Source organism: Carcharhinus amblyrhynchos, chromosome 6 (assembly GCF_965287045.1).
Source record: "Carcharhinus amblyrhynchos chromosome 6, sCarAmb.v2.hapA, whole genome shotgun sequence".
Taxonomy (NCBI): domain Eukaryota; kingdom Metazoa; phylum Chordata; class Chondrichthyes; order Carcharhiniformes; family Carcharhinidae; genus Carcharhinus; species Carcharhinus amblyrhynchos.
The window spans coordinates 34,818,714-34,846,508 of NC_137329.1; the positions used below are offsets into that span (position 1 = coordinate 34,818,714).

At 43.8% G+C, this 27,795-nt stretch overlaps 1 protein-coding gene across 2 annotated transcripts in view; it reads right to left on the reverse strand.

The window, feature by feature from the left end:
• The window catches only part of dennd2b (DENN domain containing 2B), a 378,412-nt gene that overhangs the window by 14,812 nt on the left and 335,805 nt on the right, over window positions 1-27,795 (reverse strand). For both annotated transcript variants that reach the window (XM_080190197.1, XM_080190196.1), the window contains exons 15-18: window positions 11,452-11,629; window positions 8,025-8,066; window positions 3,900-4,011; window positions 36-275 (exon numbers count right to left, since the gene is read on the reverse strand). In XM_080190197.1, coding sequence (XP_080046323.1) covers window positions 36-275; window positions 3,900-4,011; window positions 8,025-8,066; window positions 11,452-11,629 — 572 coding nt within the window. The remainder of the gene's footprint in view (window positions 1-35; window positions 276-3,899; window positions 4,012-8,024; window positions 8,067-11,451; window positions 11,630-27,795) is intronic.

A 27,795-nucleotide genomic window follows, 5' to 3' on the forward strand; every position in this document is an offset into this window, starting at 1 on the left:
GCTAAATGCTATACCCTTAGATACTTCAACTCTACCTTTTGCCCTGCACTTCCGCAGTTCCCTGTCCTGTATGAATCCAGCAAACATCTGCGACTCCATGAAGACCTCTAAAAACCTTCGGATACTCTTGGAAGCCACTGACTTGCGGAAAGCTTCTCTTTGGAATATTCGTTCATTCCTCTCATTTTGGGTCAGAAATAGAGAATAATGGCCGACAGTTTCCACAAAGAAGCGAATGAAGGCTTCAGAGACCAGATTGCTCAGCGTGTTGCACTCTGTGTTGGGGTGGAGACAAAGTAAAAATGTTAAAAATGACAAATTTCATTATAGTGGGTTTTTTGAGCCTAGCTTCTCACTCACTTTCAGTAATTTTATTCCGTTTCTTGTTTGCAACATGGTTGATCCCCACAACACTGGTGACAAATAGCTGCTGAAGAGTCATGATTTACATCTGTCATTTCTAGCAGGCAGGCATTTCCCATTGCTTGGAGAAGATTAGCACTGGATGAGAAAATGGCAAACAGTCTAATTATGGCATGAACAAACATGTTTTTGGGGGCCTGGTCAGCGTGGCAGTGTTTGCAGATATTCCAATGTTGAAGGTTCTGCTTCTCCGCAGGTCTTGCTGCTAAAACACAGATTCCTCTTTTGTTGTTACTTCCAATGTTACCAGTGGGAATTGTGACCACTATACACTGCTGGAGGGTTATTTTGCTTAACAGTATCAAGGGGTTACAATCTTTACATTTGTCCTGATAACAGATCAAGAGGAAAGAGGTGTTTATTCCAGATTGGACAGACCAATAATGCAATTGGGTAAGTGGATGGAATTGAAATGGATGCCAATGACATTGAGAGAAATGGATGACATTGAGGGAAGAGGAAAATGGATGATAAGGATCATAAGAAGAAAGAGGCAGTGTATCTGAGTGGGTTCCAAATTCACACTGACGGTTCCACAGAAACTTGGGCTGATTTCCCTGCAGTTACATGGCTTTTTACATCGTTTCTCTCCACAAGTCATGCCTGGCTAGCACAGAACTTGCTCAGGCACACATTCCTTTTTTATGTTTTGACAGGATGTGGGCGTCGCTGGCAATGCCAGTATTTGTTGCTCATCCCCAATTGCCCTCAAACTTAGTGGCTTGCTAGACAATTTCAGAGGGTACTTAAGAGTCAACTACATTATCGTGGACCTGGAGTCACATGTAGGCCAGACCAAGTAATGACAACAGATTTCCTTCCTTAAAGGACATTAGTGAACCAGATGGGTTTTTACAACAATCACTGACAGTTGCAGTGATAGTTTCCAGAGGCTGGCTCTCAATTCCAGCTGCCATGGTTTGATCTGAATCTATTTTCCAGATTACTAGCCTTGGTTCTTGGATTACTAGTTCAATGACAATACGGCTACACCAATGTCTCCCTCTTTAAACCATCAAAAATGTTAAAATCACACCCACTCCTTTGGCACCTACAGCATCCCACTGACCCCACCCTCCTTTTACTTTTGGCACCACCCCCACGCCACCCCCTCCCCTCTACAAACCCCTGGCTCCTCTCCTACCCGCACTTCTTAAAACGATATCACAACAGGAGGCAAATGCCTCTAATTCAGTACCGATCACAAGAACCAGGACAAAGCTCTCGGAGGAGGAAGAAGGAAGCTTGAATGGCACATTGTTCAAAGATGAAAAGTGTAACTTTTACAAAGAAATAATTAAGAGGGAAATTTGTCAGCCTGAATTGATGAGAGATGCAGAAAAATGCCAGCATTACTGTTGGGGAGAAAATTGTACGTATTTCTACCATGGAAAATGAAGAAGAGCACCAATTTAATTGATTGCAGGGTCAGAACAGTGGCTGACTGAAGATGTGGGGGTGTGATGAGAGGTGAAAGAGAACCAGAATTAACTAGGGGGTTGGAAGAGAGTGGTCTGTGTCTGGGATAGGCTTGTCTGAGTACAGTGCCTCTCATAACTGGACCCAGAGGTGGAGGACTTGCTGTGTGAAAGTGACTGTCGAGGAAGTCCTTGAGTAAATGATGGTTAGTATGCTATAAGTAAAATCACCTTACTTTTATTTTCCATGGATCACACAACAATCAATCATTGAGAATAAATCCTAACATTAAACCAAAATACGTGACCAATTTTCTGCTTTCAACATTTGTATTTCCCATTTTATGTTTTCTTTTCCTCAAATACAAATTATGGCCCTAAATTCCATGGGGATATATCAGTTTCTCGCTGACATTTGGGAGAGTGTAGGCTGGGAGTGGCCGACTGGACTCACAGTCGGAGAACGGTGGAAGCCCTACAAAATTTCCAATTACGGATATATTGATTCAATTTACAGATATCTCAAAACAATGTGTTTTCATGTGTCAATGTTGTTCTTGGGTTTGCAGCATTTTGGAGGCTGTTGGATTTTATGAAACTCTTGGTCAAATTCTGCCAGCACCGTGGCGAGCAAACCATAGCCAGTCGGACCAGAGGCAGCTGCTGACATCATTGCTCAGGCAGCGCTTCAAGGAAAGGCACAAAGGAAAAGCAATTCTCCAATGATGTTGCCAGGCTGGTGGAGCGTTTCCAGCATTCTGTGTCTTCAGTTTATTTGGTGCATCCAGGTTGAACATAAGAACATAAGAACATAAGAAATAGGAGCAGGAGTAGGCCATCCAGCCCTTCGAGCCTGCCCCGCCATTCAATAAGATCATGGCTGATCTGTTGTGGCTCAGTTACACTTTCCCGCTTTCTCCCCATAACCCTTAATCCCCTCTCCTATCAAAAACCCATCAACCCGCGTCTTAAAAATATTTAGCGAGGCAGCCTCCACCACTTCAACGGGCAGAGAATTCCAGAGATTCACCACCCTTTGAGTGAAGAAGTTCCTCCTCAACGCCGTTCTAAACCGCCCCCCTTTTATCTTGAGGCTGTGCCCCCTAGTCCTACTGTCTTTTTTGAGCGGGAAGAGTCTCTCCACCTCTATCCTATCCATCCCATTCATCATCTTATACGTCTCAATGAGATCTCCCCTCATTCTTCTAAACTCTAATGAGTACAAGCCCAGTTTATTCAGCCTCTCCTCATAGCTCAACCCCCTCAACTCCGGTATCAGCCTAGTAAACCTCCTCTGCACTCCCTCCAAGGCCAAAATATCTTTGCGCAGGTGCGGTGCCCAAAACTGCACACAGTACTCCAGCTGCGGCCTCACCAATGCCCTATACAGCTGCAGCAAGACCTCCCTACTTTTATATTCAATCCCCCTCGCTATGAGGGAATGCAAAGATTTTCATTTAAATTTAGGGGTATCAGAAGTTGTAGTGCTGCAACGTAAATGCATATAAATGTAGTAATTAAATTATTCTCATTGTTATTTACTCATGTATATAACTGTAAAAAAGTGCTGGGCTTTCATTAATAAACTTGCTAGGTCAGTGGTTAGCCTACCAGCACGAAGGCACACTGGTTAGCACTACTGACTCTCAGTGTTAGGGACCTGGGTTTGATTCCCAGCTTGGGTCACTGTCTGCGTGGAATTTGCATGTTCTCCCCACGTCTGCGTGGGTTTCCTCTGGGTGCTCCAGTTTCCCCCCACAGTCTGAAAGATGTCCTGCTAAATTCTCCCTCAATGTACCCAAACAGGCACCGGAGTATGGTGACGGGGATTTTCACAGTGGCTTCATTGCAGTGTTAATGTAAGCCTACTGGTGACAGTAATAAATAAACTTAAATTCCCCCCACCTTGCAGGTATTTGAATTTTATTCTGATATGACTTTCCATGGAAAATTATCCATACTTCATCTAAATGCTTTCCTGTATCAAATGGAATTAATTTTGGAGGAAACGTCTTCTTTAAAGATTTCTCTAAGGCAACAATTGAACCAATTACTCACCATCATCCGAGTCACTGTCTGAATCCAGATTCACCAGCTCATTCTTTTGCTCCAGAGCCTGCTCCAGAGCGGCCTGCAGTTTCCGTGGCAACAGTGAGTCCTCATCATCCATCTAAATAATCACAAAGTTAAAACAATATTTCATCCACTCTACTGTCTCCTTCACACTCAACAAATAAAAGTTATCTACTTAACTTCTGTTTACAGCACTATCTGGGGTATTGACTTCATGCAAAATTGTCATTTACATATGCTGTACTAATAACCAGGGAAGGGGTCAGTTAGCTCAGTTGGCTAAACAACTGGTTTGTAATGGAGCTCACGCCAACTGCATGGGTTCAATTCTTGTACTAGCTGAGTTATTTATGAAGGCTGCACCTTCTCAACCTCACCACTCGCCTGAGGTGTGGTGACCCTTAGGTTAAATACCACCACTCAGCTCCCGCTCTCAAAAAGAGGGAGAGCTGAGACCATAACATGGTCCCCTGGCACTTTGGCATCTTTCAGTTCATCAGTAATACAATAATAAGTTACAACAAAAACTGAACACTGATCTTCTTCAAGTGCAAAAAGATGACCAAGCACTTGTCCAGAAGAACATTGCTTTCAAAGACGATACAGTTTAATGCTCCTGCTTGGTGAAATGGAGAACAATATTTAGGCATCAAAAATACTCCTTTGTATGCTTACAAAAATTTGTAATGAAAGTGTTTTTAATTGATATTTCTAAGCTTATCCTTAACCATCAGACTAATAAATTAAGTTTCTTTTTATTCATTCATGAGATGTGGGTTTCACTGGCTGGGCCAGCAGTTATTGCCCATTCCTGAGGGCAAATGGGTCAACCACATTAGAATCATACAGCGCAGAAGGAGGTCATTCGGCCCATCGAGTCTGCAATCCCACCCAGCCCTATCCCCATAAACCCATGCATTTACCCTAGCTAGTCCCCAGAAACTAACGGGCAATTCAGAATGGCCAATCCACCTAACCCGCACATCTTTGTATTGTGGGAGGAAACCCATACAGACTTGGGAGAATGTACAAACTCCACATAGTGTCACCAAGGCCAGGAATCGAACCCACGTCCTTGGTGCTGTGAGGCAACAGTGCTATCTGTTTCATGGTCACCAGTAGATTTTTAATTCCAGATTTCATTTTATTGAATTCAAACTTCAGCATTTGCCGTGGTGGGGTTCGAACTCAGGTCCCCACAGCATTACCATGGGTTTCTGGATTGCCAGTCCAGTGACAATACCACTACGCCATTGCTTGCAGAGCCACCCACCACCTTCCATCATCCCTTCTGATGCCAGGCAACTGGTGTCTGAGAGGGAGGTCTCCAATACAGTTTGAACTGTTTATTGCATTTACTTCAAAGTTTAATTTGTCTCTTTAATCAAAAGATCTTAATGATTTGTATATTTAGTGTAATTTACAATAATGTTCCTTTTCATGTGAAAGTTTGTAAAGAGTTGTAAGTTTGGCACAGGCCTGTTTGGTTTTTTTTGACTCCCACACAATAGTCTGAATGGTTAATTTACATGACATCTGGTCTCCAACTCACATTCGAAGCATTATTGAGGTTTTTGGAAGGAAACATTTGCAAATTTTAACAGATGTTCATTGAGGCACTTAATGGAAAAGGCAGGGAACAGCAAGTGGCTCCTTTCACTAGGGGGCGCTTATAAAAGTTCTGACATAAGCAGCTACTAATGAAGGTAAACTCAATTTTGAACAGGAAGAGGACAATAAGCTATTGCATTTGCTGTTAAAGACTTGGATTTTGTTCATTATTTGATCAGACTTCTTGAAGTCCATTAGGAAAAGAACACAAAAATATTCAAGGGGGATGCATCAGCTGTTCCAAAGAGTTGCGATGTCTTACGCATCATGATTCTGATTTTCCTGAACCAACAGGAGCCACAGAATCTCAGTGAAGGTGCAACAAAAGATTAAAACCCTAAAGTCAATAAGAAAAGTCTGGTAAATTCCTGATTCTCCCTAGGTGAGGAAAAGAACTCCAGAGCAGAATTCTTCCATCCCATTTGCAGTGGGTTTTGTGGCGAGCAGGAGTGGGGAATCCAGTGGGAGCCAAAAAGTTGAAAACCTGCCAGTGTAAAATCACAACGCAGTTCTTCCAATGGCCCTCCCGCTGGCAGGTGGTGTGAACACAATTTGCACTCATTTGTGTCGCATGAATCCTCATTAAAACAGCTGCCCACCAGCATCCCATCAGATCTTCCAATCTTTCATCACACCAGCATGAAATTACATCAGTCTAAAACTCCATTGCTAGAGTTACACGCACAAGATGGTCCTCAGTTCACCAGAGACTGTGAGGAGGGTGTAACAAAGTCTTTTTGCATAGCGCTGTTCCTGATGTGTTGTATACCACTTTGCTGAGGCAGATTGGTTCCTGTCCTCTATCTCTATGTTGAGCTGATCTTCATAGATGGCTGGACCCATGGACTTTCCTGCATCTGAGCAGTACTGAGCCTGAGGCTGGGGTCCTTCCCCCTATTGCCACATGCCACTGCCCAGTCCTGTTTTATCTGGGCAGTACTGTGCTGCAGGATTCATTCAGCCCCCGCAACAAAGGTCCAAAGGTTAACTAGGGTGGAGCGCGAAGACAAGCAGAGCAATGTGGGAGGAGGACCATGCAAGCTGTCATTCATCAGCTACATCAGCAGAAAAGCGGCAACTTTGTCCTCACACACACTTGGGCCTTTTTTCAATTTATTCTTTCAGGGGCTAGACAAGCATTCATTGCAGGAATTTTACCCAAGGACAGTGAAGGAACGGCGATCTAGTTTCAAGTCAGAATGGTCCTGCGGCTTGGAGGGGAACTTGCAGGTGACAGTGTTCCCATGTTTGTGCTGCCCTTCTCCTTCTAGGTGGTAAAGGTTGTGGGTTTGGAAAGTACTGCCAAGATGCTGCAGTGCATCTTGAAGGTGGAGCACACGATTGGAGAGGAGCCAAATAGAGAACTGGGAGAGAAATAAATTCGGTGAACGTTGCCCATGTGCATCAGTGGTGGAGGAAGTGAAAGTTTAAGGTGGTGGATGGGTGCCAATCAAGTGACTGCTTTGTCCTGGATGGTGTCAACTTGGGTATTGTTGGAACTGCACTCCAAAGATGTGCCGGGTTAGTGGATTGGCCATGCTAAATTGCCCCTTAATGCCCCAAGATGTGTAGGGTAGGGGGATGAGTGGAGTAAATTCGTGGGGTTATGGGGTGTAGCGTCTGGGTGGGATGCTCTGTTCGGAGAGTTGGTGCAGATTTGATGGGCCAAACGGCCTCCTTCTGCACATAGGGATTCCATGATTCATCCAGGCTAGTGGAGATTATTCCAACACACTCCTGATATGTGCTTTATAGATGGTGGACAAAATTTGGGGAGCCAGGAGCTGAGTTACGTGCCACAGAATTCCCAACCTCTCCTGACTGTTCTTGCAGTCACAGTATGTATATGGCTAGTCCATTCAATGAGTGGTCAATGGTAACCTCCAGGATGTTGATAGCAGGGGATCCAGCAATGACCTTGAGAGTCAAGGGGAAGTGGTTAGATTCGTTTGTATTGGAAATGGTCATTGCCTGGCACTTGTGTTGTACAAATGTTACTTGCCATTTATCAGCCCAAATCCTGACTGTTGTCCAGGTCTTGCTGCACATGGACATAGACTGCTTCAGTATCTGGATATTGTCCAATCATCAGTGACATCCCCCTTCTGACCAATATCCCCATTCTATACCATTGTCCCATTGGGACTGAGAGCACAGCAAAATATCTTTTTAGTCAGGGAGTAGGGAGGATGCAAGATCAGTCTCAATGATGATGTTCCCTTATTTTGCTCATTTCCCACTTCCCTTGGTTCCTTTCCAGCCGGATTGAAACTCAAGAGAATGTAGGAGTGACCCAACTCATTGTCGATAGGGACCAGTACTCCACATGCCAGCCCATCTCACTCCCTACAACAAGCTTATTTTTAATAGGAAACCTGCAACCTTCAGCACCTGAGGAGTTGTGAATCCTTAGCCAATAATATTACAATTCCAATTATTAATACACTAATAGTTTATAGCTTAGTGCATCTACAGGGACATTTTTGCTTTGACTCTTACCTGTCGGAGGAATCGATCTGTCCCTAGGTCAACTATTAGTGCCTGTTGGAAAGAATTTCATAAAATATATGATCACTTAGAATTCAACAGACTCTTCAGACTAAAAACGTTCCGCCCAACCCCCACACCAGATGAAATACTTAGCCTCGACTTCCTGCAAAAAGATAGCCCCAATACTCGGGAAATTTAATAAGTTGCTTCTCCCAGCCTTGGAATTCAGAACAAATAAGCAATTTGTTCAGGGGTTGTGTTTAAATGGGTGTCAAATATGAAGGAAGCATATTCACATAAAAAGCACTAAAGGCTTCCAGGAAGGGTGATGTTGAAATATGGGCTTTGGATCTTTAACACAATTTTAAGGCGAATTAGTTGCATTGGTTCGTCAAACTGCTTCAGCAGTAGCAATGTTCTGAGTTTAACTTGACTCAGTTCCTTAACTTGGTTATAGAATGCCAGCTCCACAGCTAGATTTGCCACAATTTTCAAGTCAGGGCCGTGAATATATTGGACCCCGCCTGTATTTCCTGCACATACTTGTCAGATAAAGTCAGAAGTCACATTCCTAATCGTCTGTAAGTGGATGGAAAAATGTGGGCAGTATGCTCGTTATTTCCTGATCTGTATAGTCAGCTAGGAAGTCTCCCTGCCAATGGGATTCATTTGTATAATTGGCCTTTTGATGTGCAGTTTAAATTTCTGGATTATCCAGTCACAAACCATAGCAATCCATAATTATCTCTGTTTGTTATGATTGATGCAATCTCTCCATACCATTCTCTGGTTGGCTTGCCAGCACCCAATCCTTGTTAGTTAGCAGGATGGGACAATTTAATCTACGGGCGTCCCCTTGATCTGTAGAGAAACATTGCGGGGGGGTGGGGAGGGGGAGAGAACTTCTACCCCTGTTTCCAGTGGGCAGGATTGGCAGAGGGCGTGAAGAATTGAGTGAGAGACCCAAAATGGATTTTACAGCCGACGGGATTTCCCAGCTTGAATGTCCACCCTCTAACTGCCCCCCTCACTGCCAGTGACATAACCATTATAATACATTTAAATATAATTAGCGAGCCACACTGCTGTAATAACCCCCCAGGTACAAAAGCAACTCCTCCTACCCAGCAGCATGACTTCATGTCTGTGGTGTTCTCGACAGGTTTTTAAAAATGGGGAACTGGCGAACAGAACCCAATGGGGGCGGGGGGGGGGGGGGGGTGGGGTGGGCTGCAAAGATCAGTACAGCCCCAGGGTGAGGGGGCCATGACTGGGTGCCAGGAAGGTGCCAGAGGTTCCATATCTCTGCGGTGGGGGAGGGGGCACAGCTGGGGTCCATGTCTGTGGTGGCAGCAGGGTGGGGCATGGGGGGACGGAGTGCAGAGGAGGTTTACTAGACTGATACCAGAGTTGAGGGGGTTGAGCTATGAGGAGAGGCTGAATAAACTAGGCTTGTACTCGTTAGAGTTTAGAAGAATGAGGGGAGATCTCATTGAGACGTATAAGATGATGAATGGGATGGATAGGATAGAGGTGGAGAGACTCTTCCCGCTCAGAAAGGACAGTAGGACTAGGGGGCACAGCCTCAAGATAAAGGGGGGCAGTTTAGAACGGAGTTGAGGAAGAACTTCTTCACTCAAAGGGTGGTGAATCTCTGGAATTCTCTGCCCGTTGAAGTGGTGGAGGCTACCTCGCTAAATATTTTTAAGACGCGGGTTGATGGGTTTCTGATAAGAGAGGGAATTAAGGGTTATGGGGAGAGGGCGGGAATGTGGAACTGAGCAGCGACAGATCAGCCATGATCTTATTGAATGGTGGGGCAGGCTCGAAGGGCCAGATGGCCTACTCCTGCTCCTATTTCTTATGTTATGTTATGTGAAGTTTCTTTTTATTTATTATTATTATTCTGAATTGAGGCACCCATCTGTCAAGAGTCAAGGCTGTTGGTGGGACGGACTCATTCAGGGGCTGCCTTGCCAGTATGGCCTCCGTGATTATTTTTGTCTAAATGTTTAAAAATATGGCAGGAAAAGGCGGCAGTGCAGCTGGTGGACTACACACCACTTTTCCTGCCTTCATTGACACTTGGACAAAAAAATATAAAATTTTGCTGTTCATAAAGTGTTCCTGTAGTGGCATTGAGTACATTGCTCTGGGTTTGTGTTATAACCAGTTTTTTTTGACATGTACCATTGGTATTTTTGACCAGAACTGTGTGTCATCATTGTCTTTTTGCCAAGTGTAAACTGTATGATGATGTTAAATCTTCAAGACCTTTATGAGACACCTTCAATGATCTTATCCAAGAAAAAAAAATCAGCCCTATAAAGAATGGCCGGAGCTAGGCATAACTTTTTTCTCCCACTCGAAAATCAGTTCCCGGATAAAAAAGCTTGGGAATTTAAAGTGAGTTCAGCTGGGACAAACCTCAGTTTAGCCATGAAATCCGCCTCTGACTCCAGTGGTCATATTGCTATTTAACAGTTGTCAACCCAACTTGCCTTCTTGGCTGTAACGTGAGCTGATATTGCAAGCGATTCCCTCTTCTTAGATATTGCATTCCTCTACAAAAGCACGATCATGCTCCCCTCTTGAAGACACACCCTTGACCTTTCTGCCTGTGCCTCTCTCAGCTTTTAACTCGCTTTCTCCTCAAGTTTTTGTCACATCCTAGATTTTTAGGCAACTTTACCTCAATCCGGTTTGAAACTTTGCAGCTTTTGACACAGTCAACATTCCATTCTCCTCTTAACAACTCTCATATTGTTTAGCTCAGTGAGTCACTCTTACTTGGACCTATTCCTTCCACTTGATTTTAGCCAACACATCTCTAGAAAAAGGCAACTGTTCCCATCCATCTTTTGGCCCCTCCTTTACATCATGCGGCCCCAGAGTGACACAATCTGGCAATGTGGGATCAGCTTCAACATACTTGATGAGAACATACAACATTCCTGTCTACTGAATCTGCTGGTCCACTTATTCCCTCTGTTTTCAGATTATTTGGCTGCCATCCAGTCTTGGAATGGAGCAGACTTTTCTTCTGTTTACAACTGGAAAACTAGAACTGTTGACCATTCAAGTGCTTTGTGAAGTGCCTTGGGACATTACTTCATGTAAGAGATGTGTTTTCTGTTCACTATTTATTTTCTACTTAATCAATTATCACTTCCGTATTTAAGCACATCTCATTTGGATTAATTCTGAAGTTACATTGCAGGTAAAGAAACAGCATCATGTGAAAATACAAGCTGTCCCAAAACACTTCACAGGCAATGATATATGTCAGACCTGTAGCCAGAGTTTCAATGAAGAGCAATGGAGTAAGAAAGTGAGGTTAATGTCTCATATCTTTCCAATAAAACGCTTGATTTAATAGACCTTACAGGTAGGAAGTTTACCTTCTTAAAATAGAGAGGCCTCTCAGTGGTCTTACCTCTTCCACTGGAAGTTCCTTTAGTTTGGAGAGTGAACTGGAGAGCAGGCCCACTAGGAAGGGTGTCGGGCAACAGACAATGTCGATCATGGAGGACGGAAGCACTGGTATGAAAGTATGCTGCCAGGAGAATGGGTATAGCAGAGCTACCACAGCATGGGCACAGTTGGACAAAGTGCTGCGTAAACAAATCACAACTCATGGTTAATTCTGCTAATCAGTAATATTAGTGTTCCTAAAATACTCTCTGGCTTGCAAAAGAAATGATGACAATCTTGCGCTCAGAAAATTTTATACACTGAAATTTAGGCGATGTCGCAAATAAGAGAGTGCACCAGGGCCTTTCCAACCAGAGAACGGGCTGAAATTGTGAAACATCACAACAGCTTTCTCTTTATGTTTTATACATGAGTGGAATTAGCTGGTCGTGGCTTTTGTTTCCTTTTTGACTAGTTAGTGAATATGATAGTTCCAGCAGCAAAGATAGTGAACATAATGAAAGGGGAAATCGTAAGATAAAGTCTTGTGAGCCTAACCAATCTGAATCAAATAGTCCTTTGATGGCACAAAACTTCAGTATGACTGAAAAAGAGACATGCGGCGGAATTTTATAAGAATGATTCCAGATGTCCAACTGGTGTGAAAATGGAAGATCTGCTTTTGGGTGAATTTTCACTTCCAATCTTATGGACAGAGACATTGAAAATATGGGTTAGACCATTTCTAGCGCTGCTAAAGGCATTGATGGGGGCGGGGGGGGGGGGCTTGATTTGCCAGCCAGCCTGCAGAGGGAGCTATTGTGCATGCGCAGACCTCTGTATCTGCACATCTGCAACAGCAACAACAGAGGTCTGATAGACAGAGGAAGCTGTCAGACCTCTGCTGTTGCAGACAGCCTGAACACAGTACCCCTCCCTGCAATCATGGGGATCCACAGCTGATTGCTAGCCCCACAGTGCTTGGAAATGCAGCCTCCAGAGATACAGCCCTTGCTGCCCCATCCCCCCAACCCCCCGCTGCCCAGACTGATCGCGTCCCCTCCCCCCAATAACAATCGCCAGCAGGGTGGCAGTGGGCCCCCTCCCTTCCTCTTTGATCAGGCTTCAAGCCTCACCCCCCATAAGCCCTGCCCCATGGGCGGTGCCCCATTAGCCCTGTGCACATAGGCCCCACCACCTATCACTGCCACTGGGCAGTGCTACGGTGCCCAATGGACATTACCGAGGCGTCAGGATGGCATTGCCAGGCTGGTACTGTCCAACCGGCACCTACCCTTGCCTTCAGTCTCTCCAGGGAGCCTCAATGGCTTCTGGTTACACCAGCAAGGCCAAAATGACTGTTCCCCATTCTGTACATAAACAGGTGCTGGAGTGTGGTGACTAGGGAATTTTTCACAATAACTTCATTGCAGTGTTAATATAAGCCTTGTGACACTAATCAATAAACTTTAAAAAACGGAGCAGACCCGGTATTCCCTGATCCCAGATTGGACTCATGTACATGTGCCACAGGGTTGGTGAGTAATTTTACTTTGACAAATAAAATGTTGTTCCTTTCCAATTGACTTAGAGTCACAGAGGTTTACAGCATGGAAACAGGCCCTTCGGCCCAAGTTGTCCATGCTGCCCTTTTTTTTTAAAACCCCTTCCTGAGTTCTCAAAACAAAGATACCACCAGTTAGGATTTTAACTAAACAAAACTATTAACAGGTTCAGTGCCACACATTGAACTTTAAGCTATTTGGTTGGACAAATGGACATCCCAGCAGTTTGGAGCAATGTTAGAACCTGACATTTTATCAAAATGTCAAATGCCAGGCTTGATCAGAAGGAACTCTTCATTGTCTCAGCTACACTAATGCCTACCAAATGATAAGGAAATAGGAAACCTTAGCCAGAAGGGTTTCCTTCAGACCACCAAATTTCAGCCCTGCACCTGGAAGCTTGGGTCAAACAGGAGATCATGTGAGGCAATCTGCTAAAAACACAGGTTGGAAATTTTTATCCTCACTGCCAATAAGTCTCAAAGTACAGCTGAATATAGCTTGATTGAAGAAAATGTACTACAGAAAAAATGAACCGTCAAAAGAACAGTTTTTTTTCAATGTACTTATCACAATTAAGAAAAAAACGTCAAGGAAAACAACCCTAATTTAATGAGCATTCCTGGAATAACAAAAACAATTTGGGAGGTCCAGCTGTTCTAAACTCTAGTAATCTGAAAACATTTTACTTCAATTAGTGAGGACATTTGTGACAGCCTTGTTTTATTCAGTATTGATGATCAAATTATGAGGTTGGAAATATCAAAGGTCAGTTTCCACAATCAGGATGCGTCCAGAACAAACACAACTAATGAGAAAACTTGATTGCGAACATGTTTCAATTGAATGAAAAAAGCAAGCTTTGAATTTAATTTTAGTAAACAGAATTCACAAATGTATTGTTGCTTTTTTCAATATGCACAATAATCTTTATTTATTAGTGTCACAAGTAGGCTTACATTAACAGTGCAGTTACTGTGAAAATCCCCTAGTTGCCACGCTCCAGCACCTGTACAGGTACACTGAGGGAGAATTTAGCATGGTACAATGTGTGTAACCAGCATTTCTTTCGGAAACCGGAACACCCAGAGAAAACCCACTCAGACACGGGGAGAAGATGCAGACTCCCTACAGACAGTGACCCAAGCCAAGAATCAAACCTGGGTCCCTGGTGCTGTGAGGCAGCAGTGCTAACCACTGTGCCACTATTATGCATTTGCAATTACAAAACTATAAATGTAAAGGGACCTCCATTTAACATGTCATGTCAGTAACACGGTAATAACTGAAACAAATAGAATGCTTAATTATACTTCTTGGTCAGTTAAATGTAAACTGGATGATGTCATGCTGTCACTGTACAAGTGACCTGTCGGATCGTGCTGTGAATACTGCATTCAGTACCAGTCACCAAGGCATGAAAGAACCATTCTGGCAATGGAGATGGTGCAGAGAAGTGTCTCGAGGCTGATTCCTAGTGTTCCGACCGGAAAAACTGTGGACAGAATTTTCCAGTCTTTCCCATTGGCAGGATTATCCAGTCCACCCAATCCCCTGCAGCTGGTTACTGGATAGTGGGACAATTGAGCCATGCAAAATGCTGTAGACATCGGAAGGACTGGAAATCCCACTGGCAGCCAAAGGTGAGCTATCTGTGCCACTGGAAAACACACTGTGGGGCTGGGGGAGTCTCATCGACTGTTTAAGGAAGGTGACAGAAAGAGGGATATGTGTGTGTGCGCGCGCACACATAATATTAAACAGCCATCAATAAAATGTATCAAGTAGAGTATTTCAGATTATGTCAGTATATGAGAACAAAGGGCTTCAGTTAAAATTGGTGTAAGGAAAAGTTAGGATGGACTTTGGAAGAACATCTTCACACAGACAGATCAAGTGGATAGGATGATGTAAGCAAAACATTTGATTCAATCAAAAATGATTCATAGTTATGATGGGTGATACAGCTGCTCTCATCTGTATTAACATTGTGATCTTGGCTACCCAGAGGTTCTTAAAAGTTGACTGTACATTTACTGCTCCGTCAAGCCACCAGGTGGCAATACTCACTAGTCTTTCATTAGTATTTTATCTGATACAGTCCAGTGGTAATACAGTTTTTAACCCTGCATTAGCAAATAGGTCTTAATGAAATCTTAAAAACCTAAAAATAAAAATTCACATCATAGAAGAGTAATTAATTTGGAAACACGAGATCCCATTATTATATAAAACTTTGGGAATCATATAAAACTATTTTTAAAACTTGGTTAGGGGTTGCTTTCTGTGGGTTATCTGCTAACTGAGTCCTGAATAATTGATATCAGGCAGCCTTATATAGGGGATAGTTAATTTCCTACCAGAAAAGCCTAGAACTAAATTGTAATGACACTGATCTTTAACATTAACCCATTCCAGTGAACTTATAATCATCTCACTGCTGTTTCGTGCCCAGCTGACATCAAGTCAAAAATTAGCTAAGATTTCATCCAACCCAACACTAAACTAACTCAGCTGAAGGCCAAAGCCCTTGACGTTCTCTTCCCCATTCAAGATATCTCAGGCTATGTGAAACTTTGGCGTTCTGCTTAACCTAAAACAGAACTTCCTATCCAAATGCCCTTCATTTACCTACACCTCTGAAGCAATGCTTACCTCAATCCCATTTAAACCCAACTGCTGTTAAAACTCTTAACCATGGTTTTAGATTTTCCCACAAGTAACAATATGGACTATAAATTGGAAACACTGTTGGGATGTGTTGGTGATGCCACCATATAAAATGCAAGTTGTTTCTGCTCATGCCCATTTGTGTGTGCGTCCTTCAGGCTGGATTTCCATCTTTTACAAGCTCCAATTTCTTCAAAACTCAGCTGCTTGCATTCCACTCTGCAATACATTCTGGTTGCCAATTGCTCTGTCCACAGTGACTTCCACTGGCTCCTTGTATCACAACACTTTAAATTTAAAATGTTCATGCTGGTATTCAAGTGGCTTTGTGGTCACACCACACTATCTCCATCATCCACATTCTCAGTTCTGCCTTCCTAACCCCTCTTCTCTCCATGACTGGCAGCAAAACTTCAGACGTCTCTGGAATTACCTTCCCACTTATCCCGTTTTTCTCTGAGCTTCTCGAGACAGATCATTTGATTAAGTCTCTCCATCAACTCTCCATCTGTGCCTTTGCACCCATTCCTTCATCTATTTCATTATCTTTTCTCTCCCCCATCCCCTCCAACCTTTGTGCAGCAAGTGGTGGCCTGCTCACTGCTATTCATTTATTAGAGCCTTTGCAAGAATCTGACTCGTGACTCCCTTGTCAATCAAAAATCAAACTCAGCCTTGACTATATTTCGTGACTCAGAATCCACTGTTCTCTGTGGAAGATAATCCCAAAGACTAATGATCCTCTGAGAGGAGAAATTCCTCCTCATCTCTGTGGTAAATGGGACAACTATTATTTTGCAATTGTGCACCCTGGTTCTAGACTCCACCATGACAGGAATCTCAGCATCTACTCTGTCAAGCCACCTCTGAAACTTTATTTCAATAAGATCACCTCTCATTTTTCTCTTAGAGGATAGGTCCAGCCTGCTCAATCTCTCCTCCTACAGCAACCTCTTCATTCCAGGGATCAGCTGAGTGAAGTTTCTGTGAACAGCCTCCAATGCAAGTATCTCCTTCCTTTCATCCTGCAGCAGTCCACTGTACTAGCTGTAGAGAGGGCCACTGGGGATGAGCGACTATGTGCTCGTGACTCCAGTGCTCAACTCATGCATGTGTGAGTACCATATGCACAGAATGAAAGCCACCCTGTCACATTGAATGAGATTAAGCAGACCATAGGGTTGCTTAAACAATGCTTCTTCTACCTGGAACAATCTGGAGGATTTGTCTGGAGTACTTGGCAGAGCATATCAGGGTTCATCAAAAGAGGCCACAAGCTACACAACCTTGCTATGAAGACACAGAACTTGCCATCAGCTATACAGCAACCAGCTGAGAAAGAGGTTGAAAAGCAAAGGAGGAGGCAACCAATATATGATCAGCTCTGATGAAGGGTCATCTAGACTGAAAATGGTGGCTCTATTCTCTCCCACAAGAGATGTTGTCAGACTTGCTGAGATTTTCCAGCAATTTCTGTTTTTGTTTTTATTTTAATATATAATCTTTCTGGCCATACTGTTTGTGATTGACTCATCCAACTCAGGTACTGATGAATGCAATTCCATTTCCCCATTCAACAATAGTTCCAAACTTCCCTTTACCACTGTTACTCTGAATACATAATTGATAGAGATTGTTGGTAGCAGTGTGATGGGTGTGTGGTGTGATAAAGAGCACATGAGTCTAGTGATAGGTATGGTATTAAAAGATGCATTTACTGACCGTGGCCACTTGTGAGGCCACTGAATCAACCTGGCTTTAATTCCACATCCCTGGAGCTAGAATCTTGGCATTGACCATCACAATTATCTAGGCTGACAGCTTGGTTAGAAGGAATCGTAGTATCTTGTAGATCTGCCGATTAATGACGTCACTTCTCCTCTACCCATCCCCTTAACCTCAGCTTCCAGTGCACTGTCAGAAAATACTGAACCCAGTGTCTGCCATGTTCTTCTATTCAGGGTAGCGCCCAAGGCCCAACTATTTTCAGTTACTTCAACAATGATCTTCCCTCCAGGATAAAGTCAGTACTGTGAATGTTCACTGATGATAACTGCACAATGTTCAGCACCATTTGCGACTCCTCAGACAATGAAACAGTCCATGTCCATACACAGCAAGACCTGGACAATATTCAGCTAGGGTAACATGTGCCACGTAGTATTCACGCCACGCAAGTGCCAGGCAATGACCATCTCCAACAAGGGAGCACCTAACTATCTCCCTTTGACATCCAATGGCAATACTATTGCTGAATCCTCCACTATCAACATCCCAGGTGTTATCATTGACTAGAAACTGAATTGGTCAATCCATTTAAAAACTGTGGCTGCAAAAGCAGTTTAGAGGCTGGGAATTCTGCAGTGAGTAACTCACTTCCTGATTCCCTAAAGCCTGTTCAGCATCTATAAAGCACAAGTCAGGAGTGTGATGGAATACTCTCATTCGTCTGGATGAGTACGGTTTCAACATCAATCAAGTAGCTCAGCACCATCCAGGACAATGCAGCCTGCTTGACTGGCACCTCACCTACCATCGTAAACATTTACTCCCTTCGCCACCAATGCATGGTAGCAACAGTACAAGGTACACTTTGGCAACTCACCAAGGCTCCTTCAACAGCACCTTCCAAACCTGTGACCTCTATGACCTAGAAGGACAAGGGCAACAGGTACAAGTTCCACACTCCATCCGGACCTGGACCATTATTGCCATTCCTTCACTGTTGCTGGGTCAAAATCCTTGAACTTCCTTCCCAAGAGCAATGTGGGTGTTCATATACGTCTCATGGACTGCAGCACTTCAAGAAGGTGTTGGAGGGGCAACTTGGGATGGATAATAAATGCCAGCCTAGCTAGCGATGCCCACACCTTATGAAAGGATAAAATAAATTCTTGTGTTTACCCCAAGTCAAACGCTCTTTTAAAATGACTCTCAATGCCAGCTTCAGTTAAAATGCATCACCCCGTTAAGAGGTGCAGGCTGATTTAAAGTTACGAGGGCTACGCTGAATCTATGCTCTCCTCTCATGGTTTGGGCCCCCTTGTGCAGTGAGTTCATCAGTGCACTCAGAGTCGGTTGCACACTACAATCATCCAAATGAGCAGACCACATGAAGTTTGCAGGATTTGTGACTGTCATGCCCATTTTCTGGTCTTACAGAATTTCCCAGCAACTGTGTTTTTTAAAGCCATCCCATCCACTGCAATGTTTTGAAGAGATTTCCATTACATTTGCTTAATGTATTTATACAGTGCTCCTCCTGTAATAACAGCAGTTGAACTGCAGAGGAAGAGGTTTTTCCTTTCATAAACAGATATAGCTGGGAATGCACAAACAGCCCACGGTGACTGTGTACAGGATCATAATCCTGAGAAACTGCAATAGGATTTCAAGAAGTAAAAGTTTCCAAAATTCCTGTGCAGTCCTGTCTCTTGACATATGGCCATGCGTATTCTTACTGTTAGCTCTGAGACAGATTATTTGCTCCCTTTAAAGCTTCACAACTTTAGACAAGGAACTGGCCTTGGTTCAGAGATTCTGTTCCAAGAGCCTTCTGGCTGGATGAGCTGAAACCAAGCAGACAATTCCACAATGCTGTGCTATGTATGTGCTCTGACTTGCCATTGAATAGCAGCATGCATTTTACAACAGTAAAGTTTATTTCCAACAATTGACACAACACAGCTGCACATATTAGCAGGGCAGATGTTCAGAAGCCCACAGAATTGTAGCAACACATATGACATGTGTAATTGTACTTGGACTTTTTCAAAATTTAAAAGGGCCATTTGTATCTGGTTTGATTCCATTCAAATGGTAGTCTTTGTAAATGAGCTCAAATTTCAGGGATTCCAATGGATACAGTCCCAACTTGTCCAACCTTCCTCATCAGGCAAACCCTTCATCACTGGTATCAGTCGAGCAAATCTCTGTGCTGCTTCTAATGTTTAAATAAAGAGGCGAAAACTGTACAAAGTACTCTAAATGTGGTCTTACCAATGCCCTAGCAAATTTTGCTGCTTTTATATTTCATTCGCCTTGCATTAGGCAACAACATTCAATTTGTCTTCCTAGTCACTTGCTTCACCTGTATACTAACGTTTGGTGATTCATGTACCAAGGTCACCGAGATCCCTCTGTACTGCAGAGATCCGCAAATTTTCTTACTGCCAAAGCAGCCAAATTCACATTTTCCCACATTATGGTCCATCTTCCAAATGTTTGCCCATTCACTTAATTTATATCCCTCTACAGACTCCTTATATCCTCTTCACAACTTACTCTCCTACCTAGCTTTGTGTTATCAGCAAATTTAACAACCATACATTTGATCCTTTCATCTAATCAAGATATAGATTGTAAATATTGAGCCCCACTATTAATCCCCAATTTGGATCTATATCTTGGCAATATCTTACGAACTTGAAAATTACATATTTATTCCCATTTTAAGTTTGCTGTTAGCTAAACAATCCTCTATCTATGCTAATATGTCAACCCCTACATCATGAGCGCACATCTCCGGCTGAAGCGATGTATTGTGCTTTAGCACGTGGGCTGTGCATAGTGGTTAGCCTGCATGGCTCCTCTTGCTTTCAGTTCTCACTGCTGCCAATCAGTACAACTACCATAAAATGAGCTGAGAGCATAAGCATGTCCCACCCATATATATACCTCTTTATCAGTGAACATTAAGTGGTGCCTCCCCATGTCATATGTAAACTGTGTACCTCACGGATCCAGACTAAGCTACAGGGGACTCAGAGAAGACCTGGCACCCACAATGTGGCATTCAGGCCCACCAGTGCAAGGTTATGCACTGGTGCCCACAACTAGAACCCATCTCTGCACAAATAGCTCCAGTGCCTGTGGTTGTGGCACCAAGAAGGTGGCCAAGAGTAAAATCTAACAGGAAATCCAGAGTGGAGTCCTTTGGTGGTAATTTGTCACCTTTCAGACAGCTTTCCAGCAAATTCTGCAGCAGAACTGGTACCAAGCAATAATGGTTTCATCCTTTCTACAGCACTGACAGTGCTGAGGGGAGAGGAGGGCAGGGGAGGTTGCTTGAGCAACTTAGGGTCTCCATACTATTTGCCAAGACCTCCACCCTGGGAGAAGACACTCCAGCTTTGTGGTTTACAATGGCACAGCATGGGAAAGAAACAGTTAGAACATAGAACATAGAACATTACAGCGCAGAACAGGCCCTTCGGCCCACGATGTTGCGCCGACCAGTTACAAAAACAATGACCCACTAGCCTATACCAATCCCTTTTCGTCCATAAACCTATCCAGAGATCTCTTAAACGCCCCCAAACTAGACGCATTTACAACTGCTCTTATTTGATTGGGTGGAGCACAAGATCCAGGGGTTATTTCTGATGGTGGGAGAGGTCACCATGTTCATTGGACTGCTATCACCCACATTCAGTTGGGGAGCCCCCTGACAATTAGGCCTACTTGCTTCAATGAGCGCATACAGCTCATCAGGCAGGTAAATTTGTCTTGCCTGGTGCATTGATAATCAACAAAAAAACACCAGTCTTTCGTACACACACTGGAATGTAAAAACCGTGTATCCTGCCTGTACTGATGTCCTTTTACAGGCTGATGATGCACGCATGGCAGGTGTGATTGATACAGAACCTACAAGGCTCAATGTGAACATTGCTGCACTGCAAGAAACCAGACTTGTTCAAAATAGGCCCCTTGAAGAAAAACACTAGGGGTGGGACTCTCCGGCCGCACGCGCCCCAAGACCAGAAATTCCCGCCCAAGCTTAATGGACTTTTAAATGGCCCTGCCAAATATTCCACCTCGCAATGCTACGGTTCCCACAGTGGGCAAAGTGGAAAGTCTTCGGCCTACATCTTCTGGCAGGGGCAAATCCAAGAGACAAAACGTGAGCATGAAATGGGTTTTGTAATAAAGGAAAAGAAAATCTACTCGTAATGATCGAAGCCCCCACAGAGGGTTTGGGGAGGGGGGTGCAGGGAGACTTCTTACACTTTGCTTGCGGTGTCCTGAAGACATCCACAATCGCGCCAGAAGCACCAGCCACACCTCATCGTCGCCCGCCACACCTCATCGTCGCCCGCCACACCTCATCGTCGCCCGCCACACCTCATCGTCGCCAGCCACACCTCATCGTCGCCCGCCACACCTCATCGTCGCCAGCCACACCTCATCGTCGCCAGCCACACCTCATCGTCGCCAGCCACACCTCATCGTCGCCAGCCACACCTCATCGTCGCCAGCCACACCTCATCGTCGCCAGCCACACCTCATCATCACCAGTCACATCTCCCTCCACAGCGTCTTCAGTGGCTTATAGCTATGGCAGCACTGACAATGATACTGACTACTCCCTGGTGTACAGCAAGATCAGGCATCAGCCAAGGAAACCATACCATAGAATAAAGGTCACCTTTGGATCAATACTTGCCATCCTACTGATTCAAAAAAGGACTCAGGAGTTCTGCAACATCCTTGATCAGGCTCTCTCAAACAACAACACCCAAGGTCAGAGTGTGGCATAAAAGTGAGATTATCTGCACCATCCCATCAATAACTGCACTCACTGCTTGCAGGTGAAGAGATCAGAGGAATGCTGACTGGTTTAAAGCTTTTTGGGCTGAAAGGGAGCCAATTATTACCATCAAGAGGAGCATGCTCATCAACTACAAGCAAGTCCTCAGCAAACATGGTGGCACAGTGGTTAGCATTGCTGCCTCACGGCGCCAGGGACCCAGGTTCGATTCCCAGCTTGGGTGACTGCCTGTGCAGAGTCTGCATGTTCTTCCCTGTCTGCACGGGTTTCCTCCGGGTGCTCTGATGTCCTCCCACAGTCCGAAAGAGATGCTAGTTAGGTGCACTGGCAAGGTTAAATTCTCCCTCAGCGTACCCGAACAGGCACCGGAGTGTGGTGACTAGGGGGTTTTCACAGTAACTTAATTGTAGTGTTAATGTAAGTCTACTTGTGACACTAATAAATAGACTTAAAAAAAAACAGAATCTAGATGTTGACACAGTTGCCAGCATCAAGTCTGAACAGACTACGCCAATCAGTTCTGGTTGAAGCTCTGCTGTTGAATCTGGGAATACGAGAGGGATGTGTGAAGCAATCACAAAATAACAAGAGTTGGACAGTGAGCCCACCATAGCAGAGTTCAAAAAGTGCACTGACCATCCTGCCAGTGGCTTATTTTTCATCATCCTGCTATTGTACACTTTCAGTGACTCAAATAAAGTTGTCTACCTGTCTGCCAGAGTCTGTCAGACCTGCTGAGATCTTGTGTTTTTGTTTCAGATTCCAGCATCCACAGTATTTTGGTTTTATCCTACAATAAATTTATGGCCAATCTTCCTTGAAAATCACACTCTTATATTGCAATAATGGCAGAAAGACTCATTTCCTCACTCTGTGCCCTCTATCTTAGTCTCTTTCAGTTTTAAAGTTTTTTTAAAAAGTTTATTTATTCGTGTCACAAGTAGTCTTACAGTAACACTGCAATGAAGTTACTGTGAAAATCCCCTAGTCGCCACACTCTGGCGCCTGTTTGGGTACGCTGAGGGAGAATTTAGCATGGCCAATGCACCTAACTTTGGACTGTGGGAAGAAACTGGTGCACCTGGAGGAAACCCATGTAGACAGGGGAAAACATGCAGACCCCACACAGACAGTGACCCAAGCCAGGGATCGAACCTGGGTCCTTGGTGCTGTGAGGCAGTAACGCTAACCACTGTGCCATCATGCCGCACTCCTGCTAAAATTATTTTCTATTTTCAAAGTCTGAACCACTTTGATAGTTAAGCTGCAGCAGGATGTGCCCCATGATGGGCGAGCAAGCAGGACACATTTTTCATTGCTTTCATAAGCCAAGGAGGACAGGAAATCTATATTCTCAACGTGGAAAACATATACTGTGCATTGATTTATTTAACCAGAATAAACCAGCTACTGTTCCAAAGCTTGTGTTTTGATCTGTGGAAAGACAGAAATGTTCACAATCGTGGAAAATAGTGGTGTGAGATCCAATGATGTTGCTAAATCAAAGAGTGAGCAGGAGAAACTTGTTAAGTTCGACAAACTGAAAATTAAAATATACTAGCCCAAAGGGCATACATCCTAGATTGCTAAGGAAGATTCAAGGAAAAGTTTGCAATGAACTGGCTACAGCAAGGAAAGATTTGCTGAGTGCTAGAGAGGTTCCGCAGGATTGGAAGTAAGCCCAAATGTAAAATGAAGGAAGAATTTAATGCGTCAAAATACAAACCCATTAGCTGTGGGTTCAGGTAAAATATTAGAAGCTACACTCGTGTGGCAGGTATGCCTGCCCACTGATAGTTAAAGAGAAAGTAAGATTTATGTTTATAGTACATTTAATGTAAGGTAAAGCAGATGAGCTACGGGAAGTGTGCAAAGTCGTAACAGGCAGAGTTAAGGGGAATCCAAGATATTATTTTAAATTCAGACAAGTCAGTAGAATAAGTAGACAGAAACTAAAGTTAGTGGAAATCTAAATGAGATCTTAGAAGAAATGTCTTCATTCACAAAGGTGATAAACGTTTGCAATGATCTACCAACAGAGGTACCGGAATCAAAGACACTAGGGGAGTTCAAGATTGGAATGGAAGTTGGGTTTGGTGCATTAGGATATTAGAGGGACCAGTTTCTTGCTTAAATAACTTTCCTCATATTTACCTTTTGCTTAAGTTTGAAGAAACAATGTATGACAAATACTGGGGGCAATTTTCCAACCCTGCCACAGGAATCCCGTGTGGGCTGATTCGCAGGATATGCACGAGTTCCCACACAGTTTGACGAGGGACGGGATATCTGGAAAGGGGGACCTGCTCAGAGCCACACACCCCCCTGCACAGGGGAGGTGCTGACCCCCCTACATTCCTCTCCCCATGGCTCCACAGCCTGGGTTACTCTGTGACCCTGGGTCTCTAGTACTTGTTCTTCCAGCAGCAGCCACAGCCTCCCCAGCTTTGAAAACTCATTTTAACTGAAATGCTGTGGAACATGGTGGCTGAACATCGGATGTGCATTTTTTGAGCTGCCAAGTTGATTACTGTAAATTGGAAAAATGCTTCTTTAATACGGTTAATATTTGGTAACAAATATATTACGACGTCTGATTGGCTAGCGGCTGTCAGTAGGTGAGGCTTTTGCCAGAAGAAGGTCTGTTGCTGACTTTGCCACTGTCTAATTGGCTCATGGCTCAGTGGGTCTTCACAAAAAGAAGCAGTATTGGTCCCACACCAGTTCTACAGCTGGAAGGCAAGATCCCTTCTGCCTCAACAAGATTCCACTTATTACTGTATCCAATTCTAGACACCAAACTTTAGGAAGGATGTAAAGACTTTAGAGAGGATACAGAAAAGATTTACAGGATGGGGTCAAGGGATGAGAGGCTTCAATGGTGCAGACTGAAGAAGCTGTGGTTGCTCTCTTTAAAGGAAATGTTGTGCCTTTGTTTAAAAAGGGCTGCAGGGAAAAGCCTGGGAACTACAGGCCAGTGAGCCTCACACCTATAGGGGGTAAGTTGTTAGAAGGTGCTTTGAGAGACAGAATCTACAGGCATTTGGAGACGCAAGGACTGGTTAGGGACAGTCAGCATGGCTTTGTGATCGGAAAATCATGCCTCACAAATTCATTTGAGTTTTTTGAAAGGGTAACCAAGAAAGTGGATGAGGGCAGTGCAAGGTCTTTGACAAGGTACTGCATCGTGCGTTGTTGCATAAGGTTAAAACTCATGGGATCCAGGGTGAGGTAGACAGATGGATACAAAATTGGCTTGATGACAGAAGACAGAGGGTGGTTGAAGAGGGTTGTTTTTCAAATTGGAGGTCTGTGACCAGCAGTGTGCCTCACGGATCAGTGCTGGGTCCACTGTTATTTGTCATTTATATTAATGATTTGGATGAGTATTTAGGAGGCATGGTTTGTAAGTTTGCAGATGACACCAAGATTGGTGGCATAGTGGACAGTGAAGAAAGTTATCTCCAAGTGCAGCGGGATCTTGATCAATTGGGCCGGTGGGCTGACGAATGGCAGATGAAGTTTAATTTAGATAAATGCGAGGTGATACATTTTGGCAGACTGAACCAGGGCTGGACTTACTCAGTCAATGATAGGGCAATGGGGAGAGTTATAAAACAAAGAGATCTAGGGGCACAGGTTCGTAGCTCCTTGAAAATGGAGTCCTTGAAAGTGGACAGAGCAGTGAAGAAGGTATTCGGCTTCATTCTGGTTTCATTGGTCAGAACTTTGAATACAGAAGTTGTTGAAGTTGTACAAGACATTGGTAAGGCCACACTTGGAATACTGTGTGTAATTCTGGTCACCCTGTTATAGAAAGGGTATTATTAAACTAGAGAGAGAGTGCAGAAAAGATTTACGAGGATGCTACCAAGACTTGATGGTTTGATTTATAAGGAGAGGCTGGATAGACTGGGATTTTCTTCTCTGGAGCGTAGGAGGCTTAGGGGTGATCTTATAGAGGTCTATAAAATAATGAGGGGCACAGTTCAGCTAGATAGTCAATATCTTTTCCCAAAGGTAGGGGAGTCTAAAACTAGAGGACACAGGTTTAAGGTGAGAGGGGAGAAATACAAAAGGGTCCAGAGGGGCAATTTTCTCACATAGAAGGTGTCTGGAACAAGCTGTCAGAGGTAGTAGTGGAGGTGGGTACAATTTTGTCTTTTAAAAAGTGTTTAGACAATTACATGGGTCAGATGGGTATAGAGGAATATGGACTAAACGTGGGCAACTGGGACTAGCTCAGGGGTTAAACAAAGGGGTGGAATGGATAAGTTGGGCCGAAGGGCCCATTTCCATGCTGTAAACCTCTAAGACCTCTATGAGGAGATGGCTGAGAGGAGATTTTATAGAAGTATTCAAATTCACGAGGAATCTATTCAGAATAAAGAGAGAGACACTGGGATAAATTTTCCCGTCCGCCTACCATGGGAATCGTAGCAGGCGAGGGCTGGATCATGGAAAGTCCATTGACCTAGGGCAGGATTTTCCAGTTTCAGGGCAAGCATGATCGGAAAATCCCACCCACTGTTTCCATTAGTGGAAGGATCTAGAACCAGAGGATACTGATTTAATGTGATTGGAAAGGGAACTAACTGTTTATATGTTGTAAGTGGGTCTGGAATGTACTATCTGAGGGTGGAGGCAAATTCAATTGATACTTTCAAAAGGGAATTGGATAAGCACCTGACGAGAAATAATCACAAGGAAAGGACGGAAGAGTGGTCTTGTTGAATTGTTCTTGCAGAGAGTCAGCATGGATACAATGGGCAGAATGGCCTCTGAGTGAGCTGTTCACTCGACGATTCTATGATAACATTTGTTCTAACTTTATCCAATGGTCAAAACTATGCTACAAGTGGCCACACTTACTTTTCGTATGGGACTATCCAAATAATGGATTTCTCCAGCATCACTGCAACTCTCAAGTCTGTAAACCAATTTTTTGGGCGTTTTTCTGTTCTCACTGTTAACTTGGTGTTGCTTTCTTTCCCTTCTGCTAACATTTGCGTTGTTCTCTCATTAATTATTTATGTTGGTGATGTTATATGTTTATTGCTCCAGCTTTTGGACAAAGTGGTATCATTGGCTGGCCAATGGGTAATGATTTCAGCCGTAAAGTAGAATTCAGCTATGTCACGGAATGCCTTCAGAAACTGAACAAGTCAAAATACAACACCCTCTGAAATCTCATGGGGTCAATTTTAATCTAGCCTCTAACTTAATGACATTTCTGCATTTCCCTATTATTCCGGGGTACCTTATACCACTTAGAAGTGGGTAAGTAAGTGTCAGTACAAATCCTATAGATTACTGACATGTAGATTCAGTGGATTAGCCCTGATAAATGTGTGCAGTTACGGGGATACAGCAGGGTGGGATGTTCTTTGGGGAGTCGGTGCAGACCCGATGGGCCAAATGGCCTCCTGCTGCACTGTAGGGATTCAGTGGATTAACAGTGTTGATTGTTTTTGTGCCAATTTCCTTATCTTTAATGGCATTCAATTTGTGTATCAATGAATCTCTGTGGATTTGGGTGGGCAGAATCTTAAACACATTGGTCCCATCGTTGCTCAAG